Below are 20,195 nucleotides of genomic sequence, written 5' to 3' on the forward strand. Positions count from 1 at the left end.
CTTGGCATTTCTGCCATGTCCCAACAGTACTGCACATGCTGTTTCCATCTCTGATGTGAAGCCTGAAAATTCTCCTGTTGACACTGAAACCTTGGACTATATTTCTTCATAAGGATTTACTCTTAGAGCTGTTCTTTGCTGTGACATTGTCTAATATTGGATAGATCAAGTGCTATGATTGATGGAAAAGAGAATAAAAAAAAAAAGATTCAAGTACGTGATCATAAAAAGTTACCAAAAGTCTTGCAACACAATTTCCTACACTTTTGTGGTTCATTACTTTGAATGTTTCTGGATTATCATTTTTTTTTTTTTTTTTTTGCAGATTGCCACCAAAGTTCAGCCTTCTGTTTCTGGAACAGGATGTGAATGGGGAAGCTGTAGTGCATCCCTCATCTGCTAGAGGTGGTCAGTGCCTCCCTTCTCAGGAGCACCCATTCTTTGCACAGATGGTATCTAATCAAAGGATAACTGAAGACTCACACTTTCAAGATGTACGACTGGTTGAGTTCGACATCTCAGGTTCTGGTATTGAGTAAGTATTTCTATGATTAGTACTTCAGTTTATTAAGTGCTATGTTTGAAGTTTCTAGCTCACATTCTTAGTTTCATTTGTTTATATTAAAATTATTTAGTAGGTATCCTGACTGATAATCAATATTACACACAGTATAGGCCACTGCATTGTTGTAGAGGGATAAAACACTGACTACGTCCCAGTTGATCTGGGTTCAGTTAGTTGCTGAAACGACTGCTGGATCCTAGGCTAGATTGGAGTTGGCCAGTAGACCCAGTGAGGGACATAGGACAAGTGGGATGGCTGTCAGGATGTTGTGAGAAGAAAAGAGTGCAAACTAATTTCACCCATTATGTGGCAATATTGTAGTTGAGGGCCTCACCAGATGTGCAGTAGCAAGCCCCGCCCAAAACCCACCCCCGTGATGTCATTCATGAATATGCATTCCCTCCGAATGTACAACCGAAGAAAGTGCACTGACATTGTAATATAACAGTAAACTGTTTACCAACATCTGTAACTGTTTTATTGCACTAATAATAATATATACTATAATCAGCAAAGAAACTAAACCGTCAAAACACATGTCATCAGGCTTTTAACTGTGTAGCATTATAGTTCTCTGTCAGAGTCTGAATGCGATGGTTCACTGTCCCAATTAATGTCCAAAAGGACTTTTTTGTTTTTTTCTTGGTGCAGGTGTCGCAGCCGACTCTTCCTCAGTATCATTGGCAGGACCTTTTACTAAGAGCAGCTTTCTTGGGTGATACTATATTAACCGTTTGTGTACATTTAATATTTTCATATCTTGTATGCATGAGCAAATTAAATATGCAGACCGGGTTGCCACTCAATTTGCAACATGCCCACTTCTGCATGAAACGAACTGGTGAGGCCCTCACCTACAGTATCGGTGTCGCCCATTATGCAGTAGTGAATACACTGGAATAAGACAGTAACATTTTTGCAAACCACCTACTTTAGACATGATGCAGGACAGAGAAGTCCCACAGAGTGGCTCATCATTTAATGGGTAGTACGGAGGAGTACTTGCAGTGTGTTTTAGCTTGCCCATGCAAATCATACAACTGGAATGTAACACTTTTTTTTTCTGTCTTCTGTCTGGGCTTTGTGTGTTCATTGTAGTGCTTCAAGATAATGTACATGAAAAGTAACAGAATAGTTGAGTTGCAGGACATTTCATACATATTGTCGTAAAACTGTAGTGTATTAGGTTACAGCTCTGGCAGGATTGTTGACATTCTGAACGTGCAGGACAGTCTCTTAAGATTATGCTGTTACACTTTTCTGAAGCATCTATGTTGAGTGAACACTTACTGTAGCGGTTTGCTGAATGTCTTCCCTTACCATATAGGCTTAGACTATGTGTTAGGACTGAGATGCTAGGTTAAGTAAATGTTCTATTACTGAATTCATTATGTTTTCTGTTACTATTTGACTGTTAAGTTTCAAGCTGCAGTAACCTGGAATTAAGTTGCTTTTAAATCTTAGATTTGTGTTCTTTTTTTTAAGAAAGTTTAGGTAGTGCTTGCTGCTAGTTCACTTTTAGCATATTTATATAGTAAAATTGTGATTTTATGTATAAATTGTGTGTGATGTCTTGGCTGATTAAGTTTTGTTGAATATATAAAGCATATTAAAAGCAGAGTTTCCATTTTTTAATCAGTGATGTGGGTAGTAATTAGAGAGCTAAATCAGGCAACATTCTTCAGAAATAACATTTTTTACTGGATTGCAGAGTCTAAACCGGTAATGTGCCTGACATCTCTACAAAATGTGAACACAATAAGCACCCTACTTCCTTCTGTCATCTGTTTGTCTAATCAGTCAAACATTCTTTTCTGTTAATTAGAAGACAGATTGAAAATCTTTGTCCTAGTGTGATAACCTCTCTCCAGTATTTTCCATGAAATGCCCGTTAAGTGGCTGACCATAACAGATGAATGTTTAGATGACTCATTCTTGGTTTAGTACTTGATTTATTCAGTTTGAGGTTCTGGGGAACTGAATTCTGGGTCAGCAAGCAGTAGGCATTAAAACAAGAAACCATCTAGGTGGGATGCCATTCTGTCAAAGGATACAGATTCTGATGCATGTACCTAGTTTGAGAATTAAACCTCACAACTTCACCTACCTTTCATGTCTTTGTGCTGCTGGACTATACCAGAGCCCCACTGAAAACTTTTGCTTGCATGGAAAAGGCATATGGTGTTTGCACAGAAGGGATTTTGTTAGGCAGCCAGATGAGAGAACCAGGTGCTATGAGACAGCAGTTGTAGTTGCTATACCTCTGTCACCTTAATTATAAGTCATTCTTAATGCACCTGTTTTGTAAAAATATGACCAATGGGACTGGGTTCACAAACAGTCAGTAGGAGTAGCCACTGTATTTTTCATCTAATTCTTTGTTAGTTTGAAAGATTGATTGATCCTTTTTAACCTTTTTTTTCAGCTATGATCTTGGTTCTGGTTCTGCACTGCAAAATAAAATGCAGTGTGTAGCATATACAATCCATGTCTACATACGGTCTTGCATAAAGCCGTTATATTGATATCTGCAGATTCTTTAAATGTACACGCAATTAAAGTAAGACCCTAGGATATTGCAAACAAAATTTATTTTTTATTCAAGAATATCATACTGCCTAATCCTACATATTTTGCATAGTACAAGACAGAAAAAATAATGTAATATCTGAAAACTGCAAAAGCATGAACATGGAGTAAACCTAGGAATACTTGAAAGTACAAGTCTTAAAAACATCAGTCCAAAAGGTAATGAATTTCCCCTTCCAGAGTATAGTAGACCCTCAGGGAAAGATGATTACTTGGTGGCATCTTGGAGACAGATATTGTTTCTGATACTCTAAACAGGGATCTCAGTTGATGCCAAAAAACTGTGCACAAATGATTAAAGCTTACTGTACTAGATGTTTCCAGGTCGGTCTCTAGAATGGCCAGCAGCGCCTTCCCTTGCTGACTTAAGGTGCCACATGCGGGTAATGGGGCACATCAGTTTTTTTCCCATAGACTGGACCCAGATTGTATACAGCTTGGTAGGAGAGTATGAAAATTTTAAAAATACATATAGCTACAACTCACTGTGCCTCAGTAAAAAAGAGAACATTCCAAGAAATGGCAGTCTCTGACTTTCAAAGTCCACATTTTTGGTCATTCAATCTCACTGTTCCAGGACTTACAGTAATGCGTCTTGAAATGTCATATTGTTGTTCTGTCAATTGATTTAGAACAGCAGATATGTCATTTGTTAGGAAAGCTGCCTTTTTGAGATCTCTGCCTGGTAGTGGCAGTATTGCTAAACCAGAGCAGTTTTATTCTCAAGTGAGCAAGAGGTACTAATCTTCATTCCTGGGTACGTCAAACTGTAACATTAGGACATGCACAGACATGACGTGACTTGTCTGAGAGCTCCAGTACCTGGAGAGTTATATGCTTGGGATGTGCACTCAGGGTGATATGATTGAGAGCACTAGTAAACAGGGCTGTTAATGCCCTTGATATTAAGTAGTCCGTTACTTCAGCCCTTATCACCTCCAGTAGTTAGGCATGCAGAAGGTAGAGCAGGTCAGAATTTGCAGCTTGGGAGTCCCTGTACTTGACCAACTCTAATTCAAAGCATTGAGCAAGGGAAGATCAAGGGGGGAAAGCAACTCTGAGGTGAAGAATGTAATGATATGACCAGAAGATTGGTTCCATTACCATGCTCCTAGTTTCAGTACCAAGCAAGATGATGAGCTCTAGTGAATGTCCAGATTTCTAGATAGTGTTGGAAACATACCGAGTGAAGCTGAAACATTCTGACACATTTGCGAGTGCCATAGCCAATTCACAGGTCTTGTAATCCAATTTAGGTTTTTAAGTCCCCAAGAAATAACCATCTAGAGAATTGATGAACTGTGTCTGTGAGTAGATCTGAGCACTTTTGCATAAATGTCCTCAAGTAACCAGGGATAAAATGGACTACATATAGCAGCTCCCTGCTGATGTTTCCCTGTCTTGGGCTGTGTATGGCCTGGCAGGTAAGTGATGTAAGACTCGAGTCAAGTCCTCAGAAAATCCTCTAAAATGCCTTCATAGTAAAAGCCAGGTCAGTTGTGCAAAAGAGGTCTAAGATGATGCTAAATTTTATTTTTAACAGAACTTGCATTTAAAAAAAAAAAAAAAAGTCCAAGATAGGTCATAGAGGACAGGGCCTGTCTGTGGGTCAGAGATGGCAGTTTGATGCCTGAAATACCTCTGTTAGGTAGGGTGTACCCTGTCCAGAGAAGTTTCACTGTCTGACAACTCTGTTTCACCATGCTATGAAAGGAACCCCTAGAAATCACACCCCTGCAACACCTTCCAACCCCGGTTGCATACAGATGAAGCTTGAAGAGGGACTAAGCAGAACAGAGGCAAAGGGTGAAGTACCAGTAGGGATGGCCCTAGAATAGCAGTGTATCATGTCAGATATAATTAGAATCTCACTAGTTGATCCACATAAAACTCAAAATGTTAAAACTAGAAATGTTGCCAAATGCTCCTTCACACTGACTTTTTTATTTATACGCACTTTTTGGATGACATTTTTATCCTTTGGGATGGAAACAAGGAAAAACGTCCCTAGGTTTTTAGATTATATAAATGATGGCACACATTTCCTCAAGTTTATCCACACAGGTCAGGAGGACAATGTAGCCTACTTGGATATTTGCCTTACAAAGGATATTGTTAATGGGATATTTCTGGCAAAAATTCATCGTAAAACAACTTATGCTAATAGTTTTCTGCACTTTTCCAGGTCACACCCACTACCCCAAAAAAAGAACAATAGTCAAAGGGCAGTTTGTCCGTGTCATTAGAATGGTAACTTTGGACGACACTTTTTAGGGGACAAGTGTGTGAACCTTAAAGATATGTTTAGAAAACAAGAGTACCCCCCAGAATTCATTGATATTAATCTTGTATACAAAATAATGAATAAATGAGACCAAAAGATTTATATACCAATCTTAAACAGTAATAATAAGACCAGTGAAACTCTGAATGTTTCTTACTTTAAACACGTGGAGCATTTAAAAAAGGCCTTTATTACTACCTTTTTATAGATGGTAGTGAAATTAAGGATATTTTAATGAAAAGCTGGCCTATATTGATTAATGATCATGGTGTTAGAGAAAATGTGGATATTAAACCTCTTGTGTATAAGAGGGGTGTGCTCCTCAAAGGCCTTTTTGAAAAAGGTATGGAAAGTAACACACACATGGAGTCCTGAGCTAACTGGTATGAAGAGATGTGGAAATTGTGCTTATTGCAAATATATTTTGGTTGATACTACGAGCACCATTTGCAAATGCGGAATCCAAATTAAGTGGCTCATTGAATTGTAATATAGCACGCATAGTGTATCTCTTCCGCGGTCGTGCAGCAGTAGCGTTGTTGCCTCACAGCAAGAGGTTCTCCCATTCAATTCTCTGCTTGTGTTGGGAGCGCCTTCTGTGTGGAGTCTGCATGTCCTCCCCGCGGTTTAGTGGGCATTCGAAAGACGTGTTGAATGAGCAGGCCTTCGTTGAAGGTTGGGCATCGGGCTGGCAACTCGACACCATTAAAAACCAACTGCCAATCATTAGCAGACCGGAGTTCCGCTGTGGCGACCCCTAACCGGGAAAAGCCGAAAGACCAACAACTGTACTGTGACATTTTATACATCCTGCCCTGAGCTTTATGATGGAAAAACTGAACGTGGACTCAGTCTGTGAGCATTTATGACATCAAGAAACAAAAGGATATTAATGCATTGTTCAGACATGTAAATGAAAACCCCAGGTCATGGTTTTAAATTTATTATATTGGACTAAATATCCCTGAACATTAGAAGGTATCGCGGACATTGCTCCTGGAGAAGCGTGAACTGTACTGGCAACTCTTTCTTGAGGCAGACCGTAGGCCAGGTTTAAACAAACATTTGTCCATCACTTACTTCCTTAAACTAAAAGCATTACAGATATAACAGTTAAGTGTTATAAAGCTCCTACTCTCTACTCCTACTTTGTAGGTCCACACCAATAGATATCGCAGTCATTTCTAACAATGGTACCCTCATTTACCCAGACTCTACCACCAAACTCCTTGGTATTACAATAGACAACAACCTTAACTTCGACACCCACATTAACAACACTATAAAATCAGTTAACAGAAAAATGGGCTGCCTGTACAGAGTCAAACCCTTCCTTACTCCAATAGCAAGAACTACCATTGCCCACTCCCATCTGATCTCTACTCTATGCTTCACCAATATACACTAACCTATCCAAAAAGAATCTTCTCAAACTTGCTACCTCTTATCATAAGATTGCCAGATTTGCCACTGGTAAACCCTTCAGAACCCATCACTGTCAGAATCTTAAGCAACTGTGATGGCTTGAACTTCAAAACCAGCTTCAACTGAACCAACTTAAAATTGCCCATAAGGTCCTTTACCAGCAAAACAATACTCCAATACTCTCAGACCTCATAACTCCCTACAAAAATCTTAATGCCTTGTGTAAAAATCTTAATGCCTTGCGTTCATCAATTAAACTCCTAGTTAACATCAAGTCTCACAACATGGCAGGGGATTCTATTCTCAAACACAACTGGGAAAAACTGGAACCTTCTACCTATTGAACTTACCTCCCTTCCTTCCTTAACACTCTTCAGACAAAAACTTAAAACCTTCCTCCAAACTTTGACACTTTTCTTGGCTATGCCCTTGTACCAACCCTGACTAACCTATCATTAATGCTACTAATATATTTTCTAACTGTTCTCTCTCCACTAATTTAATCTTCTTTAGTTCAATGATGAGCATCTAGTAAGAACCTGGATACTATTTTTTAGCCGCTAGCATATTTATATTATCTTGTTCTAAACTTTGTTTATAGTTTTATGTTATTTACTGTTAAATGTATATAATATCTTCAATATCTACTTATTTTTTTTTATGTAACAATTACTTACCTGCTATATCTGTCTTGGAGCTTTTCTCCCCGGGCCTCTACTGAAAATGGACATATATCCAGCTAGACTAGCCCAGTCAACAAATGTAAAATAAATAAATGTTTTAGGCACTTTGAGGATGTTGTACTTTAATTCATTCACTTATTTATTAGTCTGAATGTTTTGGTTAAATTCATTCAGTATTGCTTCATTGTATTTGTTTATTATGTACGTATTTCTATATTTTTTCATTCCTGTTTTTTAGTCCTAGATTTGTATAATATATACATTTATGTAACATTTTTTGAATATATGATGTTTGTAAGTAGTGCGATTTAATCTGTTTTGGTACTTTATGCTGTGTGTACACGTACCTCATATGTTTTTTTTTTTTATAATAAAGTTTCATTCTTAAGGTGGTTGTCTCTTGATGGAAACTCAGCTATCACATGACCCATGGCCTTAAATCTCATTAGAAGCATGGTATTGGTGTAAATGCATTTAAATGGTCTTGCATTTTAATTTAGCTTTTGTCTGAAGAAGGTTTCATTAAAAGAGGAGTGCTCATTAAACTGTTATTTTTTTCTTGTTTTGCATTTCACAGTTTCTGAAGTTTGTTTTCGGTTTTTGAAGTGTTTTGACATTCTTCTTTATGGTTAACCCAATAATCAGTAAGTAGGTAACTACTAGTTCACAGTTGACACAGTGATAGTGGTCTTTCTAAAAAAATATAGATCATAACACTGTCAGCTGTTCAACAGATGCTTAGTGCATGTATAAAACAGCTTGCTAACCTAAAATCAAAACTAGGCTTCCATGTTAAATGGCGGTATAGTCCCAACAATGGATACTCAGTCGATGTCTAGTCCAAGATGAGGGATTATATAACTTCAAGTAAATTTCTCTGCTAGTTTATTGGTGGCCAATGTTTCTTCCTAACAGGTGCAGAACAGAAGAGATATCCCATGCATCTTTTGTGTCTTATTCAGTACAATCCCAGAAGCCAGCCCATGATACTATACACATAGCAAAGTGGGTGTTCATGATTGCAATACAATAAAACTAAGCCTGTAGTCAGGAAAATATTAGCTTATTACAGAATGGTTGTAATCACACAAATATTTAATGACTTTTCACTTGACAGTCTGTGACATTTATTTACTGTTTCTGAAAGAAAGCATTTTTTTAATGAGAAATTTTAAAGGGATCATCAATGTGATTGTGATCATCTTCAAAAACAAACTTCAGAGCAGAAGTAAACAGCGTTTTATGGATGTTTTTAAAATATGAATAGATGCATGTTTGCTTTAAGGCTGTGGCTGTTGAACATTTTGTTAGCATACTTATGGCATTTCTGAAGACCTGATTTTTTGCAGTAGTTGAGCTGTAAAAGGGTGCAGTCTGTCTGGAGTCTGCATGTCCTCCCTGTGGTCGCGTGGGTTTCCTCCGGGTGCTCCGGTTTCCTCCCACATCCCAAAGACATGCTGTAGGTGGATTGGACACTCTAAAATTGACCTTAGGTGTGAGTGCGTGCATGTGTGTGCCTTCTGTGGAAGGTTGGGCGCCGGGCTGGTAACTCAACACCATAAAACTCCACTGCCAATCATGAGCGGACAGGTTATCCGCTGTGGCAACCCCTAACCAGGAAAAAGCCGAAAGAAGTTCAACTGTAAAAGTGAGGAAAATGTATGGTGGAAGTCAAGTTTTTATTCCAGAGTGGGCAGAGCAGATTGTATTGGCCAGTGCCAAGTTGTTAGAGTTAGGTGTGCATTGGCAAGAAGTGGCTAGTATAGGGTGGAAGTTCATAGGTAGGATTAAAACAATTCTGAGATAGCTGTAACGGGAACCGAGGAGTACAAGAGGAATGTTGATGGTTTAAGTTGGACTGAATTCTATTCATAGTGCATATGAAGGTTGTTGTGAAAGGTAAGGACCTCAAATCTTGGTTATCTTTAGTAGAGAATGGGGCACATTAACGGACACAGCTTTACCTGGAAGAAATTAGTTGTGTAAGTTTAAAGAAGTATGAGGAAGCACCAGATGAAGAGAAGAGATTTTAAAGTTTTGTTGCAAGGAATACTTTTTGTGCAAGAGGTGGTCTACATTCTTAGAAGATCCACATATGGATGATTGCAGAGTAACAAAGCCATGTATGGATCATTGCAGAGTAACGGGTCGAATCTTGCTTTTGTGGTAACGAAGGTGCTTTGGCTTTGATTACACAGTCAGGATCAGTTTGGGATGACAGCAGTATGAATCTAAGAATCCTCTTTCAAATGGTTTGTAGTATTGTTAGACCGTAAAACAGAGGTCGAGGCAGCAGATGATATCCAGATTCTACTTAGGCTAGAGAGATTCCTTTAGCTTTGATTTTTCTAGCTTGTGGGAGACATGCTTGTCATGTTTTGAATGGGAGTAGTTGATGTTTGCAGTTGAATGCCAAGTTAAGAATGATAGTTGTTGATGTTGAGGACCGTGGAAGGTGAGGCATCCAACAGTATACCAATGATTTTACTATTGGCACTAGTTTGAGTTTGTTGGGACCCGAGATATACCAGTTTGAAGCTTTCTACAGTTTAGTGACTTTCTGGAAACAATAGTCTTACGCTGAAGCACACTGGTTTATAGGTGTTTAGAACTGAACCAGTTTTACTTGACTTGGTGGTCTGTGTTAATGAGATGCTTTGTTTTTGAAGTTATTGCATCTGGTTAAATCCAGATAATATTTGCAAAGTACAACTGGTATTTTGTCGAAATGTGGTGTGAGGGCAGTAGTAAAATGGTGTACAGCAGAGATATGAGGAATGAGCTCCACAGGAGTCTGTTTATAGTTTGTGTCTGGTTGGCGAAAGTGTTTTGCATTTTGACTGCCAATGACCAAACTGTCGGCTGCAAAACATTTTAAAGGTCTTTCCCTTAAGCCTATGGTGAAGAATTCATGGAGCAGCAGGTAGTCTTTCACAGTGTCTTGAGGCCTGAGGTCAGCTAGTAATAACACTCTAAATTTGCCTTCCTTTATGTCCATTTAGATGATATTTGTTAGAGGACAGACTGCAGTTTTGAACCATTTTTTGATGCCATATTTTTGATAACATACATTACTATATGCCTTTGAGAAATGATGGTGTCCAGCACTCAAAGTCCCCGGGCCTGTGGAAAATACGGCCCAGACTGCAGAATCCTTTATAAACGCATTCTGTGAACACCTTCAGGAATGCATGGATCATGCGATCCCAAATAAAACCAAGACCCAATCCTCCAAAGGCAGATGTCCTGTCTGGTGGACCCCAGCCATAAACAAACTATACAATAGAAGAGGAAGCTACTAAATGATAGAGCAAAATTCCAAAAAGGGAAGGCATCTCTGATCAGTATTAGCAAAAAACTACGGGCACTCATAAAATTGTCTAAGGCCAGCTTCAAGAAAAATTGCACAGGACACCAAGGATAATCACAAGGCTTTCTTTAGTTATGTTAAGAACCTGGGTGGTAATTCCAAGATATGCTCAGAATTAGTCCAAAATGACAAAAAATACACCGAACCCACTGACATTGCCAACATCCTAGCTGACAGGTTCAACACAAACCCCCCCCCCCCCACCAAAAGGGAAAATATCTATCCCAGCAGAGTGCTGCCCCCCTGACATCTCGGATGCTCAGGTAAGAGCCGCCCTCTCCAAAGCAAAAAAACACAGCATCAATGGGAGACAGTGTCCCGGGCTGCATCCTACATGAACTCCAAGAAGAGCTAAACCCAAACATAAAACTACTGTTCAATCTCAGCCTTTACTACAGGATATGTACCCAAAGAGTGGCGTACAGCAACTGTGGTCCCTCTCCACAAAGGTGGTGCCCCAATGGATCCTGGAAACTATCGACCCATAAGCCTGACTAGCTTGGTCTGCAAAGCTATGGAAAGGATCATCATGGACCTCATAAATAAAGATATTGGGGACCTACAGACACTGGATCCTACCCAGTTCGGCTTTAAGGGCAGATCCTGCCTCTTAAACCTGGTTGATTTCTTTGAAACGGTCACCAAGGCCATTGACGAGGGGAAGGTGGTCCACACAGCCTACCTGGACCTCGCAAAAGCCTTCGATACAATACCCCACTCTGGCATTATAGATAAGATGACCAGCTTAAATATAAACCCCTATGTCACTAGATGGGTTGCAAACTGGCTCAAGGACAGAACCCACATGGTTAGAATTGCTGGAGCCATGTCAGACTCCAAAGCAGTTACAAGTGGCATCCCACAAGGCTCAGTCCTGGGACCTCTCTTGTTCAGTATATATTTCTCGGAGGTACAGGCCAACACGGAAGGACTGTGGCTGACCAAGTTCGCAGATGACTGCAAACTGGGCGCCATAATCGACTCTCCAGCCGACACAAGCATCCTCCAAAAGGGCCTCATAGAAACAGACAACTGGTGCCAGAGCCATGGCCTCAAGCTAAACGCCAAACAGTGTATAGTCATCCCCTTTGGCAAAAACAAAGTGCCCACAAATTACCACATAGGTGGTAATCCATTAAGTACAGAAGAAGTAATTAGGGTCCTGGGGACCCAAGTTGATAGCTATCTCTCATTTGACAACCACGTGGCCAAAGTGGTTAGAAAAACATTTTATATAGCCCACCTAATCTTGAAGGGATTCACATCTAGATCAGGGGAGGTCATCGTGCCTCTTTACTCATCCCTCATCAGGCCCATAATTGAGTACAATGCCCCTTTTGGGATGTACCTTACCAGACACCTGCAGCAACTGGAAAGACCACAAAAGTACCTCACCAAGAGGATCAAAGGGCTCAAACAGATGCCATATGCTGCCCGGTTAAAGAAACTCCAGCTCTACTCAGTGGCATACTGCCTGCTCAGAGGCGATCTGTGCCTGACGTGTAAAGCCATGTCCAACCTGGAATTAATGGACATGCTGCACCTCAGAAAATCCAAATCCTGTCGAGCTACATGCTCGAGAGACTTGAACCTCAGCACTGAAATAAATAGGACATGCTGGAGGGACAGATTCATAACTCAGAGGCTCCCTTCACGCTGGAATAAAATCCCAGTCCAGGTTAGGCAGAGTCCCTCATTGACTCTCTTCAAGAGGAATCTTGAGTGGATGGGAGATTGTAGGTTTACCCCAGGTATCACTTCTGTGTCACTGTTAGACAGAGGCACAGTATACTAACCTCAAAAAAGGGCATAGCAAAATTAATTTAAAATGGGTGGCGAAAGCCAAACACATTCTGGCTAGGCTTATAAATGCCGTAGGGCAGATAGCCTAGTATGAACCTATGAGAGAAAAGAAATGAATACCTGTTTTAGGGGCTTATGGGATTCCTATTATTTGTAATAGTATGATGATTGTTTCCATAGATCAGGGGTGCATTTAATCTGTAAAAGAAAAATAGTTAGTGGATGAGTTGATGTGTAATGTATAAGCCACAATTTTCTGTAAACCTTAAGTGGAGATTTACTGTATTAGTAGATCCTTTGTCTGAGGGTTGTTAAATGTGCTGATCTTGATTCTTTTTTTGTTTTGTTAACTAAAATGTGGATAGTCCATCCTTTCTTGGGTGGGAGGAGGCAATTTTTCCATTTTTTTTCTCTGTTTCTCTCGTGTCACCAACCATGTTCAGGGCTAGTGAAGAGAGAGAAGCATCATGGGACAGTGTTGCATTATGGCTGAGGTAGTGTTTTCCCCTTAATGCCTAACCTCCTCTTACATGTGCTCATAAATTCTCAGTGGTAGACATGCACTCACTGTTGCGGCATGTAGCCTGCTCAGGCATTGTTGTCATAAAAATGCATCCCTCTCCTCATCATGATGGTCAAGCTGACCTAAACCAAACAAATGCAATATTGTTGCCTGGCTCCCTCAGTGTTCAAGACATTAACTGAACTCTGATTGTCTAGGTCAGTCAGGGCTTTGTCACTTTTATTGACTACAAAGGATGGGGAGGTCATTTTTGACTTTCCCTGGTCACTCAGCCAAAGTTCTTGAATTTTTCTCTGCATTTGCAGACACGCAACTAGGGTTGCAATCAGGTACTCAGGTGAGCGGGTAGCTCTGAGTAACACTCTAAATTTCGACATGTCGGGACCCTTGGGGTTCTTCAAAACTGAACTATGAAAATTGAGCTGCCCTTAGGAGATCAATGTAACAAGATTGAGCGGCCCTTAGGAGATCAATGTAACAAGTGTGAGCACCAAAACCCTTAGGCAAGATAAGTCAGGTATAGTTTAACAAGAAGGTGGTTTTCTGTGTATGAAGGTCAGAATAAGATGTGTTTTGAGAATCCTAATTTTTTTTTTTTTTTTTTTTACTTTTACAGATTAGGTACCATAGTTTTGATAGCCATCAGTTATTGTGTGTGAGTAGCAATTCTAATGAAGTAGTCCATTATTGATGGCTGCCTGACTATTTTTGATTAGTTTTAAACCAACGATAGCTGAATAATTATCCAACGAAAAACCACAGTTGAGCACAGTTGAACAAAAAACCTTTATATAAAACAAAGCTTTCAGGTTAAACACCCTTTCTCAATGTCACAAATAGGTCCATTTTAAAAGCAATTTATATAGGAGCCCATTACAATCACCTGACCAGCAGCCCACAATCACATGATCAAACAATGTAAACCATTGTAGACATTTTAAACATTTTAACCCATATACATATATAAATATAATAGCATTATTATAAGTTACAATATACAAAAACCTTTAAGTGCATATAGTAATAGTCAAAAATTATTTTAATTTTGTACGTTGTATTTTAGTTAAAATAGGTTTTAAGGAAACAGCACTATTAAGACCTGGTGAAACATCTGCTCTTAATCTAATGATCCATTCAAGCTCTCTTATTTCCAAGGTATTACCAGTATCTCCACCCCTATCAGATGCCTGAACAATATCAATAACCCTAAATTTAAAGTTATGATTTGACCCACAGGCATAAATATGTTTATACAGGGCATTATTCATATTGGCCCTTCTTATTTCCGATTTGTGTTCTATTATACATTCCTTTAACCTTCTAGTTTTTCCAACATAGGAGGGACAGGCAGTACAGGTGGCAAGATAAACAACATTATTAGTCAAACAAGTGGCTGATACGTGAAAGTTAAAAACCTTATCTATCAATGGATGTTTGAAAACATTATTTCCTTGTATATTAGTGTAAATATTGTTAGATATAACATCTCCACAACAACTACAGTTGTAACAGGGAAACATGCCCTTTCATATTATATTATGAGTTTTGTATATTTATATTAAAATCCTTATAACATAATGTGCTTTTCAATGTCTTCATATTTCTATATACAAAGCAATGCTTACTCCCTAAAATTACTCCTCCTGATGCCATTAATACCATCCAATATTTATTAATGATACCCTTCACTAAAGGTGTCATGATATTGTAAGAGGTAACCTACCTCAATCCACCTTCCCCCACTGACGTATTATTAGTACACATTTCACCTGATGAAAAAATAGATTTGTATATGGTGTATCTATTGCTCATTATTTCTGTCATAATTTTATTTAGAACATCAGTTTCATATCCACTATTTATAAACTCATCACATATATCCTCCATCTGCTCTAAACATATTAGATCATCTGTGTTCAACCTACTTGTTCTGGCAAATTGTGCCTTAGCTATACCTCTAAACACATGTGGAGCGTGCATACTAGAGCCATGCAGGTATCTACCTGCATTCACCTCTTTCCTATATACACTTGTACTAATATGGTTGGCTTGAATTCCTATATTAACATCCAAAAAACTAATTTTACTATTAGAAAATTCCATACTAAATTTTAAAAAAGAAGTGGTATTAAGAAATACAATGAACTCTGAAAGTTCAGATAAAGTTCCCTTCCAAATAAAAAAACAATCATCTACAGAAACAGCTGCAACCATTACTAATCCAGTGTGAAACTGTTCTAAAGGATACTACAGATTTTATTTTGAAGTTAAAACAATGGCATGATTTTCATAGAGTTGATTTGGCAGGAAACCGCTTATTAGTGACCATGGATATTGCTTCACTTTTTAGTTATTCCTAATGATTATGGCACTAGTTCCATACGAGAATTCTTGAATCAACATTCTACTTTCTCACATAGACATATTGAAAATATTTGTTCATTATTAGATGTGGTATTATCCAATAATGTATTTATGTTTAATAAACAATATTATTTGCAATTAACTGGTGTTGCAATGGGCACACCAGTTGCGAATACCTATGCAAATTTGGTTTTATACCAATGGGAAAGGACGTACATACATAATGGCACTATATTTTTAAATCGTAATCTATGTTTTTATCAAAGATTCGTAGATAGTTTTTTTATTTGGAAGGGAAAAGATGAAAGAAGAAGACTTGAATATCAGTTGTCCAGTGCTTCAGAAGCATGTATTCTATTTCCCAGGTAGCACACCATTTAAAATGCTCACAGGGAGGATTGTTTTGTTTTGCAGTTTCAGTACATGTGTATCTTAACAATAAATGTTGTCCCTTAATTTCTCTCTAGCTGGTTGGTTGATGGGATGCTTCTTGCCTTTTATTGGGTTTCTTTGAACATTTTATGTGGGTTTTATTATTAATTTAATATACATTTGTATTTATGCAGCATTTTAGTTTTATGGACCTTTGTTTACCTTTTAGGTGAGTGTGGCTTTCTCTTTTTCTCTTGCTGTAGCACTACAGGTCCTTTTGGCATGCATACTTCATTCACTTCCTGTCACTGCATTATTTTCTGATTTTGGGGTTTATGCTTTCATGTTTCACTAGATTTTTTACTGTCTTTGATGCATTTTACTGTTCCTAATCAGGTAATCTTCAGTGTGTCGTATTCTTAGTTTTGTTCATAGGTAGGTACTAGGCTATTGGCACTAGGGGCCTATACAAGCCTAGCCAAAAAGGTACCCTGGCTTTCACCACCGAAGAAAATTATTTTTCTGTGCCCCTGTCAAGCAGAACCACAGAAGTGATTCCAGGGGTGAATTTCCTATTTACCCATCCAATCATCAAGATTTTTCTTGAATAGTGTTAATGAGGAGCTCTGTTTGACAAAAATAAGTAGTCTGGTTACAGAGTATGGGAAGTCTCTGGGACAGGAATCTATCCCTCCAGCATGTTCTGTTTATTGTGGTGACAAGGTTTAGGTCCCTAGAGCGTGTAGCTCGGAGGGATTGGGATTTCTTTAAGTGGAGCATGTCCAACAGCTCTGGGTTTGACATAGCTTTGCATGTTAGGCAGAGATCGCCTCTGAGTAGGCGATATGTGACGGAGTAAAGCTGGAGTTTTTTGAGACTGACTGCGTAAGGCATCTGTTTGAGGCCAGTAATCCTCTTTGTGAGGTAGTTTTGCGGCCTTTCCAGTTGTAAATGTCTTGTGAGGTACATACCAAAAGGGGCGTTGTACTCTATAATGGGTCTAATGAGTGATGAGTAGAGAGGAACAATGACCTCTTTTTTTTCTGGATGAGGAACCTTTTGTGATGTGTGCCACGTAGAAGGATTTCCTGACCACTGTGGTGATGTGATTATCAAAGGAGAGACTACTGTCCACCTGTGTTCCAAGGTCGCTTATCACACTTTCGGTGTTAAGTAGACTACCGCCTATGTAGTAGTTCATGGGTACAGAGTTTTTACCAAAGGGGATGACAATGCATTTTTTTTTTTTTACTTTATTTTATACAGATTTATGAATGCATTTGAGTTGAGGTACTTCAGCTGATTTTTTTTTTTTTTTTTTGTTTTTGCTTTGTGGATATTTCTTTGGTTGTGCATCTCTGCCAAGTCATTTATCTGAATAGTTCTCAGTCATGTGCAGATGTTTAAATGGCTAAATTGTTCACTAGGGGGACTTTGATGGGAAGCATTCAGTGTCCCTTGCCTCAACAAAATAAACTTTATACGTTCATCACTTTTGCATGTGTTCTCTCTGGTTGGTTATTTCGGGGGACTTAGAATAATGGTCCACACATTTTAGATAACCTGCTCTTTTGATGCACATAAAATTTGGTTAAATCGCTGAATGATTCCTCGCTACTGTTTAGCATTTTATTGATTTGTGAACAAGATCTTCGTATGTAGCTTCTTTTCTGGACAGTTACTGATGTTGACCTCATTATTTTGTGCATTCAGGTCACTCCATTGTAATTTTGCTTAAGAAGAGATGTTTGTAGTTTAGTCATTCTTCCTGGTCTCACAACATTTTTTAGTTCCTTTGTCCTCTAGTGGGAGTTTAGCTGTACGGTTGTTTGTTAGCTTTCTGAGTTTTGACATTGTTGATTAGTATTTAATTTTCTGTTGATATTTTCATTAGGTAAAGTGTTTTGCTGCTTTTGGTGTTCGGTATTTTGAATATTTTCTGTTTTACTAGTACTATTCTGTTTAGAGTTGCTCTCCCTTGTTCCTCTAGGTGCAGCTTGGATTAAAAAGTCACATTCACATGAGTTTAAAAAAGAGCAAGAGTAGGCAGAAAAGTCATCCTCACGTCAAATACTGTTTATGTTCAGTGTGTCTGGGACAAGACTGCTTTAAAGAAGATTGTAAAATGTGTGCAGGTATCAGAGTATCTAGCTTTAAAGATGGGAACAGCAGGTTAGAGATTGAAAAGTTCAAGGCTGCTACTCCTATGCAGGATATTGCTTCTTCCCCTTTGTCCTCTAGTGTGGCTGAACAGGTTTCTTTCTATAAAAGAAAGCCTGCTTCTGTAGGTCAGGGTTCCACCCTAGTCCTACCTTGTAAGAAACCTAAGGCTGTGGAGCCTTCCTCATCAGGTGTAGCTCAGGTGACTCAATGTGTCTGAGAGACCTTCCCACCATGTTGTGTCTGAGCTCAAACTCCATTCTTCTCATTCCCACTCCTACAGGTCCTTTACATTCCATAAAATTTCAGAAGAGCTAATGTGTGTGCATCTTATTTTAGGTGTACAGCATATATAAGCGAAGGTCTCATTTCCCAGCTGATATTGGGGTGAATAGAGAGCCTTCACTGCTTAATTTTTATGCTATTTTTCCAAGACTTTCTCTCACTGTCCCCCATTCAGGTGCCAGGCCTGATGAGACATTTGATCTGTCTGCGTTTGTTGAGGTTGACATCCAGTGGCCCTGTCTGGGTTAACTGCTCCTTCAACTTTGGGGCTGTGACTCTCACTGTTGATTATCTCAAGGCCACAAGACTTTCAATGGAATATTCCCATTATCAATATCTTTGTCATCAGGGATCATTTCACATCGGGACTTGTGGTTGATGTTTGGGACCAACCACAACCAGACCTGGAGAGCAAAACCCTCATGGATGTTGGTGTAAAGTTTGAAGCTCCCCAACTTACATGATCACAGATGCAATGGGGCCTGTGTCCGCTTTAGTTCAGGCATGGTCAGTAGTAGAACAAAGTAAGGTTCTGGGAAAAGTTGCAAGGTTCACAGCATCTTCCAGAATGGCTGTCGGGTCTTCTTTGTGTCTCAGTAGGGGTATCCTGCCATGAGGAGCCACCCAGGAAGATTAGATTGGAATTCTGTCTTGAAAGGAAAGGAATGGGACTAAGTGTGTGTACTTACCAAAACAATTCATCTAGATTGGCAGCGCATTTCCATCATCATGTATATACCTTCCTACTTCCCACTTTAGTCCTAATGGGACAGGAGGAATTTTTATAGTGATTGTCCTTTATAGTTGATGCTGCGTTTTGTTGATTGCTGATACAGTGTGTATTATCATCCTTCACTTAAACGAACGGCATTTCATCAAAAATGCTGTTCATCACCCCCCCCCGTATTTATATATACCAACTCCAAGGTTGCACTACTTTGGGGAAAATGCAAATTTCCCAATCCCTACCGTAATGTGATCTCAGTAACAACAGTTGGACGAACAGCATATTCAACAAAATGCCATTAAAATGCTGTTCAATGGACTGTTATTTCGATGATGTATATGATCACTCTGTGGAGTGGCTTTCAGAGACCTAAAGAAGGGTCCTCTTTTGCATAGTTTTCTAGGAAGGGACAGGGGTATTGTTAGGCCAATAAGTTTTTGATTCTGGACTTAGTCCTTAAGTTGATGGAAATGCATTTACCAGTTCAGATGTATTGCTACAGAGATTACACAACATTCTTTCTAGTACAACTCTGGTGTCTTGTCAAGCATTCTTCGCAGTGGATTCCCAGATGTGACTCATGTATTCTCTCAAACATTTCTCTCAGCTGATTGGGAACTATTATTTTGTCTGCCTTGAACATAGAGCCTCAGACACAACTTCTTTTTGAATGAAAACATGACTTCATTTCTTTTCTTACAGATGATTTTTGCTGTCATCCTTTCATTTTTCAATGGCTGCATTTCTAAGTCAGTGTTCTTGTGTACTAATGACTACTTTCCCAGCTCTGTTAGGTTATCTTTTTGAAGTGTCTTTTCATTACATTTTATGGGCTTTGGCCTTCTAATTTAGTCTTATAACCTTGCTGCAGTTATAGCCAAGGAGTTGGTCCTTTCTTATGAAACTGCATTTTTTCACATAGATACAACAGCATAAGGTTACAGCTTTCCAACATACATTCTTGTACATGTTTGTCTTTTCAGCTTTTCCCGGTTACGGGTCGCCACAGTGGAACTCCGGTCCGCTAATGATTGGCAGTAGATTT

General features: G+C 39.0%; 1 protein-coding gene across 1 annotated transcript in view; it reads left to right on the plus strand.

Moving 5' to 3' along the window:
* Positions 1-20,195, plus strand: part of NDOR1 (NADPH dependent diflavin oxidoreductase 1) — a gene marked incomplete in the record, with an annotated part of 478,408 nt that overhangs the window by 105,063 nt on the left and 353,150 nt on the right. The window contains 1 exon segment of the mRNA XM_044058525.1: positions 326-535. Coding sequence (XP_043914460.1) covers positions 326-535 — 210 coding nt within the window.

This window comes from Protopterus annectens, chromosome 16.part0 (assembly GCF_019279795.1).
Source record: "Protopterus annectens isolate FY-2018-M chromosome 16.part0, PAN1.0, whole genome shotgun sequence".
NCBI lineage: Eukaryota > Metazoa > Chordata > Ceratodontiformes > Protopteridae > Protopterus > Protopterus annectens.